The 24,182-nt window shown below is 38.2% G+C and overlaps 1 protein-coding gene across 2 annotated transcripts in view; it reads left to right on the top strand.

Moving 5' to 3' along the window:
* The window catches only part of ZNF215 (zinc finger protein 215), a 40,743-nt gene extending 17,455 nt beyond the window's left edge, over window positions 1-23,288 (top strand). For both annotated transcript variants that reach the window (XM_039224074.1, XM_039224073.1), the window contains exons 2-6: window positions 4,773-5,346; window positions 12,385-12,470; window positions 13,852-13,984; window positions 14,313-14,408; window positions 21,691-23,288. In XM_039224074.1, the coding sequence (XP_039080005.1) occupies window positions 4,947-5,346; window positions 12,385-12,470; window positions 13,852-13,984; window positions 14,313-14,408; window positions 21,691-22,676 (1,701 nt within the window). In that variant the 5' untranslated portion in view covers window positions 4,773-4,946 and the 3' untranslated portion in view covers window positions 22,677-23,288. The remainder of the gene's footprint in view (window positions 1-4,772; window positions 5,347-12,384; window positions 12,471-13,851; window positions 13,985-14,312; window positions 14,409-21,690) is intronic.
* The last annotated feature ends 894 nt before the right edge of the window (window positions 23,289-24,182 follow it).

Below are 24,182 nucleotides of genomic sequence, written 5' to 3'. Positions count from 1 at the left end.
CATTCAGCCCATTTACATTCAGTGTTATTATTGAAATATGTGGGTTTAGAGTCTTTGTGTCTTTTGTGGGATTCATGCTTGTGGTGGTGTCTCTTGTATCTTTGTTCCTTCAACACTTCCCTCAGAGCGTCCCCCTCAGGATTTCTTGTAGGGCTGGCTTAGTGGTGACAAATTCTTTCAATTTCTGTTTATTTGGAAAGGTTTTTATCTCTCCTTCTATTTTGAATGACAGGCTTGCTGGATAGAGGATTCTTGGCTACATATTTTTTTTTTTGTTAATCACATTGAAGATCTCCTGCCATTCCTTTCTGACCTGCCAAGTTTCAGTAGATAGGTCTGTCACCACTCTGATAGGTTTCCCTTTATATGTTAGGGCCCTTTTCTCCCTAGCTGCTTTCAAAATTCTCTCTTTGTCCTTATATTTTGCCATTTTTACTATGATATGCCATGCAGAATATAGATTCAAATTACGTCTGAGGGGAGTCCTCTGTGCCTCTTGTATTTCAACGTTTACTTCCTTCCCCAGGTTGGGGAAGTTCTCTGCTATAATTTGTTCCAAGACTCCTTCAGCACCTTTCCGTCTCTCTTCTTCTTCTGGGATTCCTGTGATACGGATATTGTTACATTTGACCATATCGCTGATCTCTTGAGCTCTTCTTTCATGTTCCTGGATCAGTTTGTCTCTTTTTTTCTCAGTTTCTTCTGTTTCTATAATGGTGTCTTCTAAATCACTTATTTTCCTTTCTGCCTCTTCAATCTGTGCATTGGACTCTCCAATTTATTAGGTATCTCATTTATCGTATTTTTAAATTCATCATGCCTATTTTTGCTCCATGTTGTTTGTAGTCATAGTTTCTTTGATGTCCTCTATGCTTTTTGCAAGCCTAGCGATTAATTTTACGATTATTGTTATAAAATCTTGTTCAGTTATGCTGCTGATATCTGTTTTGAGCAGTTCTTTAGCTGTCAGTTCTTCTTGGAATTTCTTTGGAGGAGAGCTCTTTCGTTTCGTCATTCTGGTTGAGTTTCTATCTCTTGTTAGATTTAAAGACTTGTTATGCTCTCTGCACCTGTGAGTTCTGCTGTACCCAAGAAGACTCTGACTGTCCAGGCCCTAATCTTTCAGAAAGTGTTTTTTGAATGGTATCTCTTGGTCTCTCTTGTTGAGACCTTGGTTATTTTATTTTCCTATTCGTAATGATATTTGGGACTCTCCACCATGTGTACCTCGGCTTGTTTCTTGAGGTAGCCCTGGAGAAGAAAACAGACAGACAAACACACAGGGAGCAGAGGCACACAAACACACGGATAAATCCAACAAACATGCAAACCGAGAGGGAAAACACAAAAGTTAAGAGAAAAGCCAGAGGAGGGAAGGTGAATACTAGAAAATAAAAAATACATTAAAAAGTCAAAAAGAAGAAACGAAAAGAAAAAAAGAAGAAAACCGATGGACAAAGTACGGTTTAAAGCATATAACCATATTTCCCAGCTACAATTAAATAGCCGGGTGTATGCAGTGCTGGTTGAAGAGCATAGAGAAAGAGAGAGAAGACAGGGTGTGGATTTGGCAAAATTGGAAATAGAATGAACATGCAGAAGGGATAAGAAGCTTTTTTCAAAGAGCTAAAGGGTGGAATATGGTTGGAGAGGTGAGAGAAGTATGCTGGTGTTATCCAGAGAAACGATATAGTCTAATTACTCCTGAGAGAAAGAGATGAAAAGGTAGTTAGGTGTAGAATTTACATCTACAGAATGGACTAAATGTGACTGTTTAAGCAAGCCAGTGACCAGAATTAATCAGGTCAGTGTTCCGGAAAAAAAGAGAAAAAAAAAAAAAAAAGGAAGGCTAAAAAAGAGAAAAAAAAAAAAAAGAGGAAGGCCGCTCTCTAGCAGTGATGGGCGTGGTTTGATCCAATGTGTCAGGCGGGTGTTCTGCCTTGGCGGTTGTGGGGAGGAGAGTGGCGGCACTCCAGTCCCTTCTTGAACCAAGCACTGCACCTCACTTTTTTGGGTGTGTAAACTCCCCGTGCCGGTGGTGCAGCCACAGTGGGTCGCACTCTTTAACCCAGGTGAGGCCTAGTTTCCAAATCCCAGTCTCCGTGCCCCACTGAAATTGCTGTAGACACAGCCTCGCAGGCCATCCCCTCAGGGCTATTCCAAGCCTCTTGCCTAGCCCTGGGGATTGAGCCAGAATTGCTGCTCCCTTCTCCACCAGGTTTGGGTTGGTGAGCAAGGATGGGGGGTTTGCCTGGGGGGTGCCTCGGGTCCGCTGGAGAGGGGGAAACTGGGTCCTTTTGTGTCTCGTCACCTGAAACAGGAACTTGCGGGCAAATATCCCAGTTTTAAGCCCTTCGCCTCCTGTCTAGGGATCCTATCTAGGCAGGAGCATGGAAGCATGGTCAGGTGTGCGGCCCCTCCAGGGGTCCAGACGAGCCAGGAGCACAAAGGAGTGGTAGGCGTGTGGCTCCTCTAGGTGTCCAGCCGAGCCAGGAGCACAAAGGATTGGTCGGCGCACTGCCGCTCCAGGACAAGTTGGTATGCGGGGACCTGGTGCGCAGGGTCCTTCTGTGCCCCGAGCGGAAGTTCTTCTGTTCCCCAGCGACAGGGACCGTGTCTTGAGTAGTTTCGGCCTCTCTCTTTCCTCTCTCACTCCCCGCAGAGGGGGATCGCCCCTGTCCCTCTGAGTCTCTGATCCCGGCCGGATTTTATATTCCGCAGTTCGCACTCACATTAGAAGGCTTTCTCAGTGGATTCTGCGTCATTTTTCTCCCAATTTCTTGGATTCTGTAAGGTTTTCTATGGCTTCAGATCTTTTCCGTGTGAGATATGGTGGCGAGTGCAATGTATGGATCCCCCTACTTCTCCGCCATCTTGCCCCCTCCTCACTCAGAAGCTTGTACTTCTTAATCCCCTTTATTTTCCCCATCGACCCACCCACCTCTGCTCTGGGAACCACTAGTTCTTTATATTTAATAGTCTGTTTGATTTGTTTATTCATTTTTTTTGGTTTTTAGATTCCACATTTAAATTAAATCATACAGTATTTGTTTTTCTCTGACTTAGCATAATACCCTCTAGATCCATGCATCTTGTTGCAGATAGCAAGATCACCTCCTTTTTATGGCTGAGTAATATTCTGCTTATATATATATAACACACAAGTTCTGTATGTATATATATGTATATTTTATGGCTAACTTTTTGTTTTTTATATGTATGTGTATACACATATATATATCACATCTTTATGGATGGACACTTCGGTTGCTTCCATATCTTGACTATTGTAAATCAATAAACATAAAGCATATATCTTTTCAAATTAGTATTTTCATTTTCTTTGGCTAAATAGCCAGTAGTGAAATTACTGGATCATAAGATATTTCTATTTTTAATTTTTGAGAAACCTCCTTACTGTTTTCCACAGTGATTGCACTAATTGACATTCCCACCAACAGTGCATAAGGTTCACTTTTCTCCACATTCATACTAACACTTGTCATTTCTTGTCTTTTTGATATTAGCCATTTTCTGACAGGTGTGAGATGATACCTCATTGTGGTTTTAATTTGCATTAGTGGTGATGATTAGTGGTGTTGAGCATCTTTTCATGTACCTGTTGGCCATCTATGTGTCTTCTCTGGGAAAATGTCTGTTTAGCTCCTCTACCCATTTTTTAATCAAATTATTTGTTTATGTATATATGCGTGTGTTGAATCATATAAATTCTTTATGTATTTTGGATATTAACCCTTTATCAGTGATGTCATTTTCAAATATCTTCTCCCATTCAGTAGGTTTCTTTTTGATTTTATTGATGGTTTCTTTACAAAAACTTTTTTATTTTGTTGTAGTCCCAATAGCTTATTTTTGCTTTTGTTTTTCTTGCCTAAGGAGACATATTCATAAATACATTGCTAAGGCTGATGTCCGAGAGATTAACTGCCTATGTTTCTTTTAGGAGTATTATGGCTTCAGGGCTCATATTTAGGTCTTTAATCCATGTTGAGTTCATTTATTTATTAAAAAAATTTTTTTAATGTTTTATTTATTTCTGAGAGAGAGAGACAGCGTGAGCAGGGGAGGGTCAGAGAGAGAGGAAGACACAGAATCCGAAGCAGGCCCCAGGCTCTGAGCTAGCTGTCAGCACAGAGCCCGATGCGGGGCTCAAACCCACAAACTGTGAGATCATGACCTGAGCCGAAGTTGGATGCTCAACTGACTGAGCCACCCATGCGCTGCCATGTTGAGTTTATTTTTGTGTATAGTGTAAGAAAGTGGTGTAGTTTCATTCTTCTGCATGTTGCTGTCCAGTTCTCCCAGCACCATCTGGCTGTGTAGAATGAGTTCCCATGAACAACCATATTTACCATCAATGTCTTTATTCCATTGGATACTCTTTCCTGCTTTGTCAAACATTAATTGGCTATACAATTGTGGGTCCAATTCTGGGTTCTGTATTCTATTCCATTGGTCTATGTGTATGTTTTTGTGCCAGTACCATACTGTCTTGATGATTTTTTTTAAAGGGCTATTTCATTTATCACTTTTGTATGATGTCTGTGTTTATTTTGTCTTTTTTTTGTGGATGATTTGGGGGAAGGGACAAGCATACTTTCTTGTTATAAAAAAGAGAAACAAGAATGGAAGGATAATCCATAATATTTCTTATTAGACAATTTGAAGAATGTTATTTAATCTTTTGACACTATGCTAAAACATGTTCATTAAATATAGGTCATATTGGTATCTTTTTTTCATTCTCTCAGGTACCTTAATGTTGGCTTTGTGTCTGAAGCTCCTGGAACTTTTCTTTTACTGAGATAGAACTTGTTCAAATCACACTGCATATATAGTACATACATACTTAGCCCAAGCCCAAGAATTATTAGAATCCTCTAGTAAGACAAATTGGAACAATAGTGAGAGTTCTGTCTAGGAAGATGCAGCCTCTGACCAAGTTGGTGACTTTTTCAAAACCTCAAAGCCTGACTCTATATGAACAAAGTGAGGCCCTGAAAGCAGATGTGTCTTGGCAGGAAGAATCCATCCCAGTCATGGAAACATGTGACTCTGAGGCCTCTCGTCAGAAGTTCAGACATTTCCAGTATTTGGATGTGCCTGGGCCTCATGAAGCCCTGTGCCAACTCTGGGAGCTCTGTCTTCAGTGGCTGAAACCAGAGATTCACACAAAGCAACAGATTCTACAACTGTTGGTGCTGGAACAATTTCTGACAATTCTCCCTGAAGACATCAGGACTTGGGTGAATTTACAACATCCAAAGAACAGCAAAGAAGTGGTGACCCTCATAGAGGATGTGATTGGAATGCCTAAAGAAGAAGGTAAGAATGTAGAGAATTGGTGGTAGAATAGTTAACCCTTACTTGGAACCTAAAAAAATACTTGGCGGGGGGAGGTGTGGAATGAGCTCATAGTAGATTGGTGGTTACCAGAGGTGTGGGATGAGCAACATGGGTAGAAAGTCACAAGGTATAAAAAGTAACTCCCAGGTATAAAATAAATAAGTCATGGGGATGTAATGTACAGTGTAGTGACTATAGTTGATAATACTGTATTGCATATTTGAAAGTTGTTAAGAAATTAGATCTTAAGAGGTTTCTTAGAAAAAAGAAATTTTACTATATATATATACACACACACACACATGGTGACTGATGTTAACTAGACTTCATTCGTGATCATTTTGCAATATATATAATTAAATCATGATGTTGTACACCTGAAGCTAATACAGTTGACCCTTGAACAACATGGGTTTGAACTGTGAGTCCAATTATACATGGATTTTTTTCAATAAATACAGCACAGTATTACAAATGTATTTCTTATGTTTTTCTTAAAAATTTTTTTTCTCTAGCTTACCTTGTTATAAGAATACAGTATATAATACATATATAAAATATGCATTAGAGCGCTTATGGTATGACTCTAGTCAGTGGTAGGCTATTAGTAATAAATATTTTGGGAATTAAAAGTTATACACAGATTTCTAACTGCTCAGGAAGTTGGTGCCCCAACCCATATGTTGTTCAAGGGTCAACTGTATGATGTTACGTGTCAATTATAACTCAAAAAGAAAAAAACAAAACTAAAAAAAAAAAAGAGTAATGAAGTGTTCCCATTTGAAAAGAAGTTATCTTTTGCTGAAGCTAGAGGATGTCAAGGGCCAGATCATGAAGGACTTTATTAGGAATCATAGATTTTATTCTGTAGGAAATAGAAGTAGAGAAGATCTCACAGATTGGGTAGGGAAGTAAAATGGTTTTATTTGCTTTTTAAGATATTTTGATAATCCAGGCGACTGGGTGACCCGATTGGTTAAACATCTAGCTCTTGATTTCAGCTCAGGTTATGATCTCATGGTTTGTGGGACCAAGCCCTGTGTCAGGCTTCACACTGATAAGTGTGGAGCCTGATTGGAATTCTCTCTCTCTCTCTCTCTCTCTCTCTGTCTCTCAAAATAAATAAACTTAAAAATTTTGATATCAATATAGAGTGAGTGGTTGGCAAACTATGGCCCAAAGGCCAGTATTTTTGGAGATAGTTTTTTGGAACACAGCCACACCTACTCATTTACATTTTGTCTGCAGTTGCTTTCATGCTGTGATCAGAGTTGATTAGGTATAGCAGAAAAGGTATTGCCTGCAAAACCCAAAATATTTACCATCTGGCTCTTTAAACCAAATGTTGATAAACTTTTTCTGTAAAGGACCTGAGGGCTCTGAAAATAGGAAAATCAGTTAAGGTAGATGAAGTGTTAAAGAATGAGGGAGCATTGGGAAAACAGGAGTTTGAACCTAAGGGAATTATGGGCTGAATATAAGGGTGAGTGAGTTAAGATTTGATATAAATGTACATGTTCAGCCTTACATGAATGGGGCATTAAGTAGCAGATTTTATGGGAGGGGACTTATACAGTAATTAGGTGGCATGTTGAATTTGAGGTCTCTATGGGCCATACACAATGAATAAACATACATAGTTAACTGTGGTTTCAGTGTTCAGAAAGAGAAGAGTTTGAAATTTACAGGTATGAATTGAAGTAGGAGAAATACATTTTCTTGGGGAGCATCAATATTTAAGAAATACCATAGATCTAATTACCCATTATAGGAAATACAATAGAGAGGGGAACATTTTAAATTATACCATGGGAATGCCATGAGTAAAACCTAAACTCTGGGAATCTACAAGGCAATCTAGTTTCTAGAACAAAATAATTTTAAGGGAGAAGTAAAGATATGGTAGAGGGATTTCAAAGTTAAAAGAAATGTAAAAGCTATATACCAGTCACATGAATGTGTGGATGTTTAAGTCATAAGGCAATTGATTAGATATTTGATAAGAAATTATTGACTGGGGACAGTAATGATATCGTTATTGTTGGTATCCAGTAGTACTTATTTGAAAAAGAAATAAAGGATTAAATAGAAGAAGAGAAGCCAGGTAAGCAAGCTAGAAAATAGTAATCTAGGACATTAGAGAACCAGGAAATATTAGTGTCTTTAGCTAAGACTTTAGCTAAGAAAGGAGAAATCTTCAGGAAGGGAGTGTTATTGGTGCAACCAAAAGGTCCTGTTAAGGTGAGTATTGAAAGTAATTTACTGAAATTGTTGATTATGAAGTTATTGTTAAGTTTTAGAGCAGTTTCAGAGAAGGAGTTGAGGTCATACTTATTTGTAGTTAGTTATATTAGTTTTCTATTACTGCCATAACAAGTGACCACAAACTTAGCAGCTTAAAAACAATGTGAATGTATTATCCTACAAGTCTATATATCAATAGTCTAACATGGGTCTCCCTCGGCTAAAACAAGGCATTGGTAGAACGCCATTTCTTTCTGGGCATTATGATTCCCTACCCATCTTCCAAGCTGTCAGTGGAGAGCTATGCCCTTTTTTTATTTTTAATTTTTTTAAACATTTATTTTTGAGACAGAGAGTGCATGCAAACAGGGAAGGTCAGAGAAAGGGAGAGACAGAGAATCCAAAGCAGGCCTCACACTGTCGCACAAATCCCAACACGGAGCTCAAATGCATGAACCATGAAACCATGACCCAGGCTGAAGGCAGATGCTCAACTGTCGGAGTCACTCAGGCTCCCCCTTCCATGTCCTTTCCAACTGCTTTCTCTTACCCTCCATTCTGTTGTCCCAGTACATGCACTTGATCAGTTATTCATGTTTGTGGTCTCTCTCATTCTCACCATAACTCGGAAACCTCTTCTTTAGGATTCATGTGATATATTATGATCACCCAAATAATCCAGGATAATTCCTCATCTCACAGTCCTTAGCTTTAATATATCTGCTTTATGCCTTTGCCAGTATATCCAAGGATTAGGAATGTAGGCATCTCTGGGGTCTGTTATTCTCCCTATCACATATCCCCCAAACACACCAAAAAAAAAAAAAAAAAAAAAGGATGGATGAGGTGTGAATGTCAAAATGATTATACACAATTCTTTTTTTTTTCTTTTTCTAAATTTTATTTATTTTTGTGAGAAAGAGGGAGCATGAGTGGGGGAGGGACAGAGATAGACAGAGACGCAGAATCCAAAGCATGCTCCAGGCTTTCAGCACAGAGCCTGATGCCAGGCTCAAACTCATGAACTCCAAGATCATGACCTGAGCCAAAGTCATTCACTCAACCAACTGAGCCACCCAGGCACCCCTAGACAATTCTTGAAGTTTAGTTGAAAAGGAAGGGAGAGGTTGCTGGATAATAGATGACTGAGAATGGTTTTTTGTTTATTTTAACCTGTCTTGGCTCTCTGAAGAACCCACCCAAAGGGCTTGCCCTTATTTTATCTGAGTCAGAACTGTCCCAGCGCTTAGGTGGTCACCTAGAGGACATTTGTCAAAGGATTTAATGGGAAAGTCTGGGCTATGAGATGCTTTGGGGAGTAAAGGATTTAAAAAGTTCCTATGTATCCCTAGAGATTTAAAAGGCTGGGCACATGGTCAGAAACACCTGATATGGCCTTACTTCTCACTTCTGGCTGACCTTCAGGCTTTGCATAAGCAGGAACTAAAGATGAAAGTAAAGTTGAAAAAAATTACCTGGCTAAGTTCTGAATGCATGCCTCAACACATGCAGTGCATCTGCAAAGACTAGGAAATGGTTTTTGGTTTTGTTTTGTTTTGTTGGTTCCAAGTATGTAAGGAAATCTCTGTGGAATCACTAGCTGACCACTAAGCTAAGGGAACAGACTTAAGTGGGCACACACAATAAAGAATATAGACTTTACAAATCAGTTCAGAAAAGCAAGTGAGCAAGAACTGCAGCAGTCAGGCCCCCAAATATGTGAAGCAAAAACTGACAGGAAGAAAGAGATCAAGAATAATAGTTGGAGAATTCAGTACCCCACTTTCATTAGTGGATAGAACAATTAGAAAAAAGACAAACAAGGAAGTAGAAGACTTGAACAATGCTATAAACTGAAGTAGACCTAACAGTGGCACTTTACCCAACAATGGCAGCATGTACATTCTTCTCAAGTGCACGTGGAACATTCTCCAAGATAGACCACATGTTAGGCCAAAACTAGTCACAATTAATTTAAACATTTAAATCCTACAAAGTATCTTTTCTGACCACAATAGAATGAAATTAGAAATCAGTAACAGAAGGATATCTGGAAAATTCACAAGTATGTAGAAATTAAAATAAGAAAGATTAAACAGAGATAAATGAAATAGAGAATAGAAAAACAGTAAAACCAATGAAACCAAAAGTGGGTCATTTGAAAAGAACAGCAAAATTGACAGACTTAGCTCTACAAAAGAGTGAAGTAACTAAAATCAGCGATAAAAATAAGCACATCTCTACTGATCTTGCATAAATCAAAAGAATTATAAGAGAATACTATGAACAATTGTATACCAAAAAATTTTTAATTTAGATTAAGTAGAAAAATTCCAAAAGCACACAAACTGCCAAAACTGACTCGAGGAAATAGAAAATCTGAATAACTGACAACAAAAAAGTTAGAATTGGTAATCAAAAAAATTTCAACAAAGAAAACCCAAGGACTAGATCGCTTCACTGGTGAATTCTATCAAACATTTAAGGAATTAACACCAATGTTTCTCACACTTTAGATTTTTTTTTTATTTTTTATTTTTTAAAATTTTTTTAACGTTTTTTATTTATTTCTAGGAGAGAGAGAGAGACAGCATGAGCAGGGGAGGGTCAGAGAGAGAGGGAGTCACAGACTCCGAAACAGTCTCCAGGCTCTGGGCTGGCAGTCAGCGCAGAGCCTGACGCGGGGCTTGAACCCACGAACCGCGAGATCACGACCTAAACGAAAGTCGGACGCTTAACCGACTAAGCCACCCAGGCACCCCTCTCACACTTTAAAAAAAAATTTTTTTTAATGTGTATTTATTTTTGAGACAGAGACAGAGTGTGAGCAGGGGAGGGGCAGAGAGAGAGGGAGACACAGAATCTGAAGCAGGCTCCAGGCTCTGACCTGTCAGCACAGAACCCGTTTCTCACACTTTTTGAAAAAATAGGGAAGGAGGGGACACTTCCTACCTTATTCTATGATGAGTTTAACCTGATGCCAAAGACAAAGACATCACAAAACTAGCAAAGCAAATCCAGCATCATATTATGAGGATTATACACCATGACCAAATGGTATTTATCCTAGGAATATAGGTTGGTTCAACATATGAAAATCAACATTACAGACCATACTAATAGAACTAAGGGGAAGCAATTGCACTATTAAGTATTTTTCCAAAGGATAAAAAAAAGCTGATTCGAAGGTGCACATGCAGCCCAATGTTTATAGCAGTACAATCAACAATAGACAAATTAATGGAAAGAGCCTAAATGTCCATGGACTGATGAGTGGATAAAGAAGAGGTGGTGTGTGTGTGTAAATATAAGTATATATACACACACATACCACTTTTATACACACACACACATACACAATAGAAAATTATTCAGCCATCAGAAAGGATGAAATCTTGCCATTTGCAACGACGTGAATAGAAATAGAGTATTATACTGAGTGAAATAAGTCAGTCAGAGAAAGACAAATACCATATAATTTTACTCATGTGAAACATTTAAGAAACAAAACAGATGAACGTAAGAGAAGGGAAGGAAAAAAAAAGATAAAAACAGAGGGAGGCATACCATAAGAGACTCTTACCTATAGAGAAGAAACTGAGGATTGCTGAGTCAGTGGGGGGTGGGGGGGAGTGTAGGGGAATGGGCTAAATGGGTGATGGGCATTAAGGAGGGCACTTGTGATGAGCACTGGGTGTTATATGCAAGTGATGAATCTTTAAATTCTCCTGAAACCAATATATATATATATAAAATTAAGGGGAAAACTCACAAGATCATCTCGATACAGAAAAAGCATTTGCCAAAATCCAATGCCTTCTCGTGATAAAAGCATTCAACAAACTAGGGATACAAGGGAATTCCTTCTACCTGATAAAGGACATCTATGAAAAACTACAGCAAACATCACACTTAATGGTTAAAGACTTAAAGTTTTGCCCTTGGGATAAGGAAGAAGGCAAGGATGCCCACTCCTGCTACTTCTGTTCAACATTATACTGGAGACACTAGTCAGTGAAGCTAAACAAGAAAAAGAAATAAAAGACATCCTAATTGGAAAAGAAGAAGTAAAGCTATCTTTACTGTCAGTTGATGTGTTCTTATGCTGTTGATCCTTGAACAGCACAGGTTTGAAATGCATGAGTCCACTTACATGGGACTTTTTAAAAGATTTCATAGCTGAAGCCATGAGGCATTTATTTACAACTGTCCACTCCAGTCTCCACAGGTCAGATGGAAGACGAATAGTTCAGAACTCACACCTACAACCCTCCAAGTGCCCAGAGAGGCTTGCAGAGCCTGTCAGCAGCCCTTGGGATCCCTGGGACTGGGTTACTTGTCAATTTTTTTCATTAAAAAATAATTTTAGGGGTGCCTGGGTGGCTCAGTCAGTTAAGTGTCTGACTTTTGATTTTGCTTTTAACTTTTGATTTTCAGAGTTTGTGAGATCAAGCCCTGCACCAGGCTCCACGCTGACAGTGCAGATCCTACTTGGGATTCTCTCCCCCTCGCTCTCTGCCTCTCCCCTGCTCGCTTGCTCTCTCTTTCTCTCAAAAAAGTAAATAAACTTTGAAAAATAAAATACATTTGAAAAATAAAAAATAGAACCCTACCTTTAGAGAGTCTGATTGCTTATAGTGCCTGATATCATTATTTTTCCAAAGTTCTAAAGATGATTTTTATGAATAGCATGTTAAAACTACTACTGTAAATCAATAAGTGTTTCTCCAGGGGAAATCTTGTCTCCATAATGTTTTCCTTCATCTTCCTCAGAGACACCCTGCAAGGATTCTATCCTGCTCCAAAAGGGGAGCATCAAGGAGAAAGTGGAAGCTGACTCGCTGACAGGCAATTCCCAGGTGAATTAGCATTCCGCTCTTTACTGAAATGACCTGCATTTTCATTTTGGTTTTTGAACTTTTGCCAAACATAGGTCCACCTAAGGACATAAGACTTACTTCTCCCATAGGACATTGGATCTATTTTATTTTCATTGGTGATTTGCTCTTTGGATCTAGTCTTTCTATTTTTCTGTGTGTGTGTTCCCTCAGGATTGTAGATGATAATTTAAACCAGAGAAGTAGAGCCTACCCAGAGAATGTTTAGAATGGAAAGTGAAGAGAGCCAAGGGCTTAATGCTGAGTAATGTCATATAATAGGCAGGAGCAGAAGAAACCTCAAAGGATACTGAGATGAAAGGACCACAGTGGTAGAGAAAAACCAAGATAATGATGTCAATGAAAGCCAAGGATGAGACTATTTCAAGGATAAATCCTTTGAAAATTCAGGAAAATTCAGCCTGAGTAGTGCCTGTTCACTTACCATCACGGAGGTACTACCATGCATGGAAATAGAAGCGGAGGATTGAGGAAAGAAGGTGAGAAAGTAGGCAAAACTAACCTAGATAATTACTCACGAAGTCCTCTGATGTCTTAGAGTCATCTGGCTCTGAGGTAGAGGGAGGGAAGAGATTTGTGTATCTCATTGCGATTGAGGGTGCCTGTCCAAACAGGGTTGAGAATGCTGGAGAAGGAATTGCAGCAATTGATGGTGTGAAGGCCCTTGTAACTAATATTGACACAGTGCCTAACATGCCACTTGTCCAAGGACTGGGAATGTGATGGTAATGAAAGGAAATCCCTGCCTTTGTGGAAACAATAGCAGAGGTAGACAGGCAAACACAAGCAAATAAGATAATTGCAGATAGTAATAACTATTACAGAGAAAAGAAAGAAGCGTAATGCAGTAGAGAGAGATTAGGAGGGTAGCTACTTTGGGTAATCAGCAAAGGACTGGGCTGGGAGACCTGAATGGTAAGGAGTTAGCAGGCTGTATTTCTCTAGAGGAAATGTCCTACCTCTTCTGCTAGCAGAGCCTCCATCTTCACTACAAAATCCCACAGAGCTATCTGCAGCTCTCCTTCTGAACTCTCTTTTGTGTCAAGCATTTTTACTCTATAGTAGTTTTTTGTTCCATCGTCATTCCTACTGTCTTTTTCTCCTCAACCAAAATGAAAGTTAATTTCAGGTTAAGACTGCTCTTGATTTTCCTTTTGCAGCCCTCACAGAATACCAAGTTGATGGCCTCTAATATAACCTGCTTGTCAAAACTTAGAACCCTAAACATTGTCATCAATTTCTTATGTATTCTAGGCACCTATGCTGTTCTTTCCAAATTCATTTCTCCTCTAGCAATATTTTTGGGACTGACCTCTGATTAAAAAGAAACTTAATGTTTTAGGAACCAATATCATTCAAAGATGTGATTGTGGAATTCAGCGAGGAAGAGTGGGGACAACTGGACCCTGCTGTAAAGAACGTGTACAGGGACGTGATGCTGGAGAACTATAGGAACCTGAGTTCACTGCATCAAGGTGGCTTCTATGTAATTACCTACTCTGCCCATCAGTAGTTTCTTCATCCACCGCTAAAAGCTATAGGACCACTGCAGTGGTTAAGGGCACTTGGGTTTGGGTTCAGGTTTACTAATGTCCTACGGTCACAATAGCAGATGTTCCTGTTGTATCTGAGTGAAAGTCCTTTCTGATATAGAGCTAGAAACACACAAGTCTGTGGTGATCCCTGGCCTTATCTTTCAGCAGCTCTTAGACTACTAAATAGGGATGAAATTCTCTTCCCCTGTAAAAATGTCTGAAGTGTCACATTTGTTTGTTCTTGTTTTTTCATCTTCCCCATGAGAAGAACATCTATTTTCCAAACCAGTTGAGCTCTCCGAGTTGGAAAGTAAGGACAGAAGATGGATAATAGAGCAAGAAATCCCAAGCACATCTGTTTTTGGTAAGAACCAGGCAGATACGAGGAATTTGTAAGAAGCTTCTGTTTGTTAAACACAGTGAGGTTAATAGCCTTTGAGTTAAGAGTTGAGAGGTGACAATAAAACCTCAGAAGCTTTGAAGGAAAAAAGTCATCATTGCTTTTGATTCACAGGTTCTTTTTCTTAAGTGGATAATCAAAGGAACACAGACACTGTGAGGAACACAGAAACTTAACGCAAAGCTCTGTGGCCTGGAGCAACCTATCTATCTGCCAGTTTCCTCCTCTGTAACATCGAGTTAATAACAGTATTTACCTCCACTTTCCTGTGAGGACTGCATGAATTGATATGTGTGGCACACTTGGAGCAGTGCCTGGTGCGTAGGAAGTGCCATACAAACAAACATTAGACAACCTAACATTAAGTAGTATTTCAAAGAAAACAAAAAGCTCTGTTTGAGTGACTTTAGTAATCTTCCAATTATACTTCTTTTACTATAGAACTTTTTGTGCCCTAACTTTTTACCTTGGTCAGAATCTCTTTATTCTTATTAACATTTTATTTGTGGGAGTTATTGTGTGCTTATGATAAATTTTAGTGCATATAGAAAAGTATGAAGAAGAATAGAACTCACCTCATGACCTCATTACCCGGAGGTATGCAGTATTAACACTTTTTTGACTTATTAGGCTTTTTTCTTTGTGATGATGTGTCTCTATGTCTTGTGAAGATTTCTTTATTTCCAAAATTGGGATCATCAGGGGGTGCCTGTATGGCTCAGTCAGTTAAGCGTCTGACTTTGGCTCAGGTCATGATCTCACCGTTTGTGGGTTCAAGCCCCACATCGGGCTCTGTGCTGACAGCTCAGAGCCTGGAGCCTGTTTCAGATTCTGTCTCTCCCTCTGTCTCTGCCCTTCTTCCCCTGCTCATTCTCTGTCTCTGTCTCAAAAATAAATAAATAAATATTTTTTAAAAATTGGGGGTCATCAGGAATATGTCATTTTCTATTCTGTTCTTCTCACTTAATATGATACCAAGGCAATTACGTGTATAACTAAATAGTCTGTGGAAATGGGGCTTCTAATTCACATGTAATGGTCCATCATATACAAGTATCATAAAATATTTAACTATTCCCCCAGCCATTGGACATTCAGGTTGTTCCCTAGTTTTCAGGCGTGTCTGATAAGTTCCGGAGGATATGCCTTATTAGAAGACAAACTTCAGCATCAAAGCACATGGATATATTTAAAGGTCTTGTTACTTTATGCTGTATTTTCTACAGAAAGGTTATACCAATTCGTACTCTAATGTATTATCTATTTATTATCACCCTAGTACACTATTGTTTACCTGAAATCTTTATTAATTTGATAGGCAGATTACTCAATTTCGTCCTTTCTAAGGTAAATTCCCCTACCCCCCCCATTTTCCTTTGGAGCCCATTTTGCCCTGCCTTCTTTCACTTATATTTTCACCATTTATGCCTCTCATTAGCTAGTCTTCCCATTAGCTTTTTTTAAAATTTATTTTTGTGGTTTTTATAATTTAAAAAATTTTTATTTTAGAGAGTTTTTTATTTGGCAGTTATGGAGAGAGGCATAGGGATAGAGAGAGAATCTTAAGCAGTCTCCCTGCTCAGCACAGGGCCGACATGGGGCTCGATCCCAAGACCCTGGGATTATGACCTGAGCCAAAATCAAGAGTCACACGCTCAACCGACAGAGCCACCCAGGCACCCGTCTCCATTGAGCTTTTTTTTTTTTTAATAGTTTATTGTCAAGGTGGTTTCCATATAATACCCAGTGCTCATCCCCACAAGTGCCCTCCTCCATGCCCATCACCCCCCTTCCCCTCCCTCCCACTTCCCTCAGTCCTCAGTTTGTTCTCAGCATTCAAGAGTCTCTCATGGTTTGCCTCTCTCCCTCTCCCCACTATTTTCCCCCTTCTTCTCCCCCATGGTCCTCCATTAAGTTCCTCCTAATCCTCCTGTACTTGCAAACATATGGTATCTGTCCTTCTCTGCCTTATTTTGCTCAGCATAACACCCTCAAGTTCCATCCATGTGGCTACACATGGCCAGATTTCCTTTTTTCTCATTGCCATATAGTATTCCATCATATAGATAAACCACATCTTCTTGATCCATTCATCAGTTGATGGACACTTAGGCTCTTTCCATGTTTTGGGTATTGTTGAGAGTGCTGCTGTGAACATTGGGGTACATGTGCCCCTATGCATCAGCACTCCTGTATGCCTTGGGTAAATTCCTAGCAGTGCTATTGCTGGGTCATAGGGGAGTTCTATTGTTAATTTTTTGAGGAACCTCCACACTGTTTTCCAGAGGGGCTGCACCAGTTTACATTCCCACCAACAGTGTGGGAGGGTGCCCTTTTCTCCACATCCTCACCAGCATCTAGAGTCCTCTGATTTGCTTATTACCACGTAGCTTTTTACCATTTTCATGTCATTACTGATTTTTAAAAAATTGTTCTTTTAACCTATTACTCACCTCTTTATAGCCAAACTTCTCAAGATATTTTATACTTTTCTCATTTCCTCACTTTTTACTCCTCAGTCCATTTTTTTGTCTCTTATTCCAAATATCCATCTGAAACAGTTCTTACTTAGGACATAGATGACTTTCTTGCAGCTAAATCCATTGGATATGTTTTCGTTCCTTGCTTCACTGACTTCTCCATAGCAAGTGACGCTATTATCTCCTCTTCATTCTTAAAACACTCATAGGTTCTTAGAATACTTCTGATTTTCCTCCTTTCTTTTTGGTTATTCTCTATTACAGATTTATCTTTTTCTAGCTCTCTAATAAATTCCAGCTTTTCTCAAGATTTGTTCCTATTTTGTCTTATTTTCTTACTCTGTATTTTCTTTTATAGGTTATTACATCCACAACTGCAGCTTCACTTACCACACATGTCTAGGTGACTTACAAATTTGTATCCCCAGCCCAGGCTTCTTTTCTGAACTGAAAAATTTATGTACACATGACATTTCTCTTGGATGTCTTAAAGATAACTTCAGTCCCATAAAACCAAAGTTTCCTTTCCAATCTTTTTCTGTTGTTCCCTGAGTGAACAGCACTGCCATCCATCCAGTTACACAAGTATAGAGTATTATCCTTGAACCAACTTCTCCTTCACCTCTTGGTGTTTTTTTTTTTTTTTTTATCTTTCTAAATATCCCTTGAATGTCTCCCCTTCTTTCTATCCATAGTGCCACTACGCTAGTCTATGTAGTCCATCATCTCTCATCTCAACCATCCCCAGTCTCTTAATTCATCATACTGAAAGATCTTGCCATGCCTCTTCGCTCTTTCCCCCCAGCTCCAGTGTTTGAGCCACATTGCAGTCTTTGATCTCTTTGAGATCAAATTCCATCAAGTATTTGCTTAAATCACTACGCTGATTGCAGTTTTGCTTACTTACTAACATGCTAGTCCCTACCTACTTCTCCAGCCTCGCTGCACACTGAATCCTCCCCTCACTCTTTGAACTTAGACCACACTGATCTGCTTTCAGTCAGCAACACACGTGTATTAGCATGTACTGTGTCCTGAGTACTCCGATAAGTATTAGAGGACCGCACGGAAAAGACAGTTCCGTAGGACACACCCCCTAAGTGGGACTTGCCCTCTCCATCTCAGGGCCTCTGTCCGTGTGGCTTCATTACATAAAATGCTCATTCTCCTTTTCTTTGCCTAGTTGACTCCGAGTCTTCTCGCAGATCTCAAATACTTTCACATTTCCTCAGGGAAGCCTGTCTTATTAGTTAGTTTTTTCTGTTAGATACTCCCATAGCATCATAATCTTCTCATTTTAGCATTTGTCACAATTATGTTTTACTTGTATTTGTGTAAGTCTTTGTCTCCCACATTAGGCTTTATGTTCCTTGAGGGTAGGGACCATGTCTCCTTTTATCCTACCTTTAGATCTCAAGCATTTGCACATATATAGGAACCAAAGGGGAAAAAAATGGATAGATAGATATATATTGGATTATGAAAAAGCTAAAAATATTTGTTATTTTTGTGATTCAGCAAATGGTTTTATGTCCATTTTCAAGAATTTAGAAGTTTTTAATAATACATAGTAAATTTTATGTAAATTCTCACTGTGGATCACAGTTACAGCAAATGAGATCTTGCAAGTTTTTAAATTATTTTATTTATGGTGTCTACCATACATATTTTAAAAATTTATGTTATCACAAATCTTCCCCCCAGTGCTTTATATCTGTTAATTTTATATGTAAGAATTTTTCCCACTCAGTGGGTTATACTTTAGTTTTGTTGATGGTTTCCTTCACTGTGCAAAAGATTCTTTGGTGTAGTCTCAAGAGTTTAATTTTGTTTTCCTTGCTAAAGGAGACATATCTAGAAAAATGTTGCTATGGTCAGTGTAAAAGAAATTACTGCCTATATTTTCTTCTAGGAATTTTATGGTTCAGGTCTCACATTTAGGTCTTTAATCCTTTTTTTAAAATGTCTTTTTATTATTGAGAGAGAGCAGACTCAGAGAACAAGTGGAGGAGGGCCAGAGAAAGAAGGAGACAGAGAATGTGAAGCAGGCTCCAGGCTCCAAGCTGTCAGCACAGAGTCCAAAGCGGGGCTTGAATTCATGAACCACGACGTCATGACCTGAGCTGAAAGTCAGGCCCTTAACCAAACTGAGCCACCTAGGCACCCCTTTAATCCTTTTTAGACTTTATTTTTGTGTGTAGTATAAGAAAATGGTCCAGTTTCATTGTTTTGCATGTAGCTGTCCAGTTTGCCCAATACCGTTTGTTGGAGAGACTGTCTTTTTCCCATTGGATATTCTTGCCTCCTTTGTTGTAGATTAATTGATCATAAAGTCATTGATTTATTTCTGGCTTTCTCTTCCATTCCATTGATCTATATGTCTGTTTTTTATGCCAGTACCATTCTGTTTTTATTACTACAGCTTTGTGTAGTATATCTTGAAATCTGGGATTATGATACTCCAGTTTTGTTCTTTTTCAAGGTTGGTTTGACTATTCAGGGTCTTTTGTGGTTCCATACAAATTTTAGGATTCTTTGTTCTAGTTTTGTGAAAAATGCTATTGATATTTTGATAGGGATTGCATTAAATCTATAAGTTGCTTTGGATAATATGGGAATTTTAATAATATTGGTTCTCCCAATCCATGAACATGAAATATCTTCCCATTTCTTTGTGTCAACTTCAATTTCTTTCATCAGTGTTTAGTAGATTTCAGAGTACCGGTTTTTTACCTTTTTGGTTAAATTTATTCCTATGTATTTTATTTTTAGTGCAGTTGTAAATGTGATTGTTTCCTTAATTTCTCTACTACTGCATTTTAGAGTCTAGAAATGCAACAGACTTCTATATATTAATTTTGCATCCTGCAACTGCACTAAATTAATTTATCAGTTCTGGTAGTTTTTTAGTGGAGTCTTTTGGGTTTTCCATATGTAATATCATGTCATCTGCAAATAGTGAGAGTTTTACTTCTTATTTACTAGAGTGAATGCCCCTTATTTCTTTTTCTTGTCTGATTGCTGCAGCTAGGACTTCCAGTACTATTCTGAATGAAAGTGGTGAGAGTACACATCCTTGTGTTGTTCCTGATCTCAGGGGAAAGCTTCTAAGTTTTCCCCCTTTGAGAATGATGTTAGCTGTGGGTTTTTATGAATGTGCAGCCATTTTGATCTATAATCTGTCCTTTGGCCACAAATTATTTTAATTTTTTCCCCATTATTATATACATTTACTCTCTCCTGAGACCTCATTATGGTATCAAGCTTGAAGTCCAGGATCTTACCATCTAAATTAGGTCCAGGTTTAGAAGAGTTTCCTCTCTCACTGAAGACCTATGAGTTAAATTACAGATTTTCTGCCCACACACCCCTTAAAAAGTGGTGCGACAGAAACAGGGAAACTACAATTGATACTCTCATTATATTCCTAGGCTCCATCCTAAGAGATTCTGACTTTATAGTCTAGTTTCCAGTGTTAGTATTATACAGACTATTTCTTCTAGAAATTAGACTAAACCAGGCAGAATTAATAGGTATTTGACAAAGTTGGATATATAGGTTGGGGCTGCCTTGAGGTAAATGTCATTTCATAAAATAATAGTACCTCAGGGCAGATTAGATATGAAAAATAAAGACCAATGGTTATTCAAGATCTCTTTGTGGACATTAGTGTAAATATTAGGACAGTGACTCACTAAACAAATGAGGACATTGACGGAAGTTCTTTCCACATGAAAGATGAAATTCTCAGGTTAATTTGTTGAGTTGGAAGAGAGTAGTAGGATAGTTGAGTGGCATTGTCTTGGAGATGGGTAAAAACAGGGGTCAATAGTATATGTGAGACTACAAAGCTGAAGATGTGTTTTGGCTACCAGTAAAGTGTGGAAGTAAATGCATTAGGTAAACCTGAAGTTATATGTAAAAGGATAAAGAGAAGTCAGTGAAATTTAGTTTTTAAAAAGTTGCTAGAATATACAGTATTTATACAGAAGCTAAGTGAGAAAGGAATTTTGAGAAGGGAAGTGGTATATTATTAAATGAAACAAACTGAAGACAGGTGAAAACAAGAGAATTGAATCTTAACCAGAACAGGTAAAGTTTTGAGTTCTAGGAAATACCCAGAAAAATACCATAGCACTGTTAGAATCAGGAATGATTTTGAGCCCAAGAAAAGGGTGGTTTTTCTGCTACCTTTGATTATAGTAATTCTTTTCTGCTTTTGTTAAATGTGGGGAATAATTGCAACTTGGATAGAATTAGAGACATTGATTGCAAGTTTGTTGTAACTGGTTAAGGTGTGGAGCCTGTAAATGTAGATGTGTTTTTAAAGGTATGATTAAATTGGTATTTTAGTAGGGTGTATTTAGTATTGCTGAACAGCATGGGTTAAAGGGGACAAAGACAAGATGCTAGAGAAAGGATGATTAGGCGTAATCCACACAGACTAGTTATGAACCAGTTACAATGTGAACTATGAAATGCCACTGTATCCCAGTTCATATGCTGATATTTTATCTAAGCCCTATGTATTCTCATTAATATACCTGAATAGCTCTTCTCATATTTTATGATCTCCTGGTGCCCCTTTTAATACTTTTGTTCCATTTTATTTTTCCTATGTTTTTCCTTTTCTGATCTCACCTCACATTTCCATTTTGTATTTAAGACCCATAAAATCTGCATATTTCCTTATGTGGTTTAGCATCCCTTTCCTAATTAAACAATTTCCTTTCTTCTAGCTCATGGAATTTTTAATTTCTTTTTAGACAAAGAGGTAATTTCAGAAAACCAAGATTCAGTTACAAAGGAGAGAATTTCTGGAGAAGAATCATCTCATGGAGTGATTATGAGAAGGCTGACCAAAAGTGGACCCCTTTTCTTAGATGCTTGGATGACTGATGATTGGCTAAACAGGAACCAGGAACATTGGGACATAAGTTTGCCAGAAGAAGCTATTATTCATAAGACTGTTGACACTGAGGAGGGAAACTTCAAAGATAGTGAGAATAAGGAAAACTTAGATGTTAAGTCAGTTAATTCAATTTTTGATATACAACAGAGAATTCCTATGAAAAAGGGGTTCTCAAAATGTGGTAAGTTTAAAACTAACTTCAAATTTAATTTAGATTCAGTAGATAAGCAACATTCAGAATATAATGAATGTGGGAATGCCTTGAGCCTGAGTGTAGACATTAAGCACCCAGAAAGTCAGACCTTAGTGAATTCCTATGAATGCTATCACTGTGGGAAAGCATTCAGCCGGAGTTCATCTGTCATTCGACATCAGATCATTCACACAGGAGAGAAACCCTATAAATGTAGTGAGTGTGGGAAATTCTTCAACAGACGTACAAACCTTACTAAGCATCAAAAGATTCATACTGAAGCAAAGGTCTGTGAAGGCAATAAATGTGGAAGAGCTTTCAGTGAGAGTAAAAACCATAATAAAAATTCAAGACTTTATTCTGGAGATAATCCCTATGAATGTGTTAACTGTGGAAAATCCTTCAGCCGGAGCTCCTCCCTTATTCGACATCAAATGATTCATACAGGAGAGAAGCCATTCAAATGTAAGGAATGTGAGAAGACCTTCAACAGGAGTTCAAACCTTAAAAAACACCAAAAACTTCATACTCAAGAGAAGTCCTATAACAGGAAGAAACCCAGGATTACCTACATCAATGAATTTACTGGAGGGAGTCCTGTGAATATAGCAAATGCAAGAAAATGTTTGTCAGGGATTATTCTTTAATTGATGTGATAGAATTATATTAGAGAGAAAATCTTTTATTGGACAGAAATCTGTTTGAGGAGCTTTTCTAGGCTCCCAAATGAAGCCATAAGGGTTTGGAGTTTAAATGTATCACCATATAAGTCTGTCTGTTGTGATTCTGATACCGTTGCCATCATCATTTCTACTTCCTTAATGGGACCTATGGCATCCATATGTTCACCTGATTTATTGAAGTTGGGAGGAGCCAAGCAATGCCCTTGGAGTTGATATTTAATAAAACTCAAACTTCAGTCCTTATAAGAAGGTCATGAGAAACCACAAGCTCACAAGAATATAGGAAGACTATACTTCTAAGGACCGAACTCTCTGAATTAATGGCAGAGACCACAGTGATAGAAAATTACTACATCCTTGATAATGTCCTTGGCTGGTGCTGAGTGGGGCCTAGAATTGGAGGAGGGTTATTAACTGCAATGGGAAGTGGATTAACAAATATACTTGTGGTCTTCAAATCTGCATTTTTAAAAGTATTCTTTGCAGTCTAGGCTAGAGAGACATCCATAGCCTTGGGTCAATCATTTATTCCAAACATTAAGAGGTCAATAAAGTGTTTTAATACTCTGTGCACTAGAACTTCCTCTTTCTTCTGTAAGCTACTTCAGGATCCCAAATGGTGTTCAGCCAAGAAGCTTATCTTAATCTGTCCCAAAATATTCATATTGGAGATATTGCCAATGAATGATGATGGTGGCTTGTTAAAACTCATATCTTATTCAAAAACAGAAAAGGTATACCAGAGTGTGAACACTTATGATGAGTTAATACAGAAAATTGTTCTGTGTTCATTTGTTTTTATGGTGTCATGTCTTTAATCCATTTTTATTTGTATGTGTGTGTAGTATAAGATAGTGGTCCGTTTTCTTTCTTGCATTTTTCTTTTGTGGCTGTCCAGTTTTCCCAATACTAGTTATTGAAGAAACTGTCCTTTCCCCATTGTATGTTCTTGGCTCCTTCGTGGTAAATTAATTGACCATATATATGTGTGGGTTTATTTCTGGGCATTCTGTTCTCTTTCATTGATCTCTGTTTCTGTGTTTATGCCAGTACCATACTGTTTTGGTCACTATAGCTTTGTAATATTGTTTGAAATCAGGAAGTGTGATGCCTCCAGCTTTGTTCTTCTTTCTCAAGATTGCCTTGACTATTCAGGATCTTTTGTGGTTCCATACAAATTTTAGGATTTTTTTTCTTTTTCTGTGAAAAATGCCATTGGAATTTTGATCAGGGTTGCATTGAATCTATAGATTCTTTGGGTAATTTTAACAATATTAATTCAATCCACAAGCATGGAAGATCTTTCCGTTTCTTTATGCCTTCTTCAATTTCTTTCTTCATTTCATTTCTTCATCAATGTCTGATAGTTTCAGCATATAGATCTTTCATCTCCTTGGTTAAATTTATCTACAAGTATTTTATTCTTTTTATGAAGTTGTAAATGGGATTTTATTCTATTTTATTGAGAGA

Source organism: Hyaena hyaena, unplaced genomic scaffold (genome assembly GCF_003009895.1).
Source record: "Hyaena hyaena isolate Hyena2069 unplaced genomic scaffold, ASM300989v1 scaffold_1538, whole genome shotgun sequence".
In the NCBI taxonomy this organism is placed as follows: Eukaryota; Metazoa; Chordata; class Mammalia; order Carnivora; family Hyaenidae; genus Hyaena; species Hyaena hyaena.
Note: the sequence above shows the minus strand (reverse complement) of the source record. Positions and strands in the feature narration are given on the sequence as shown.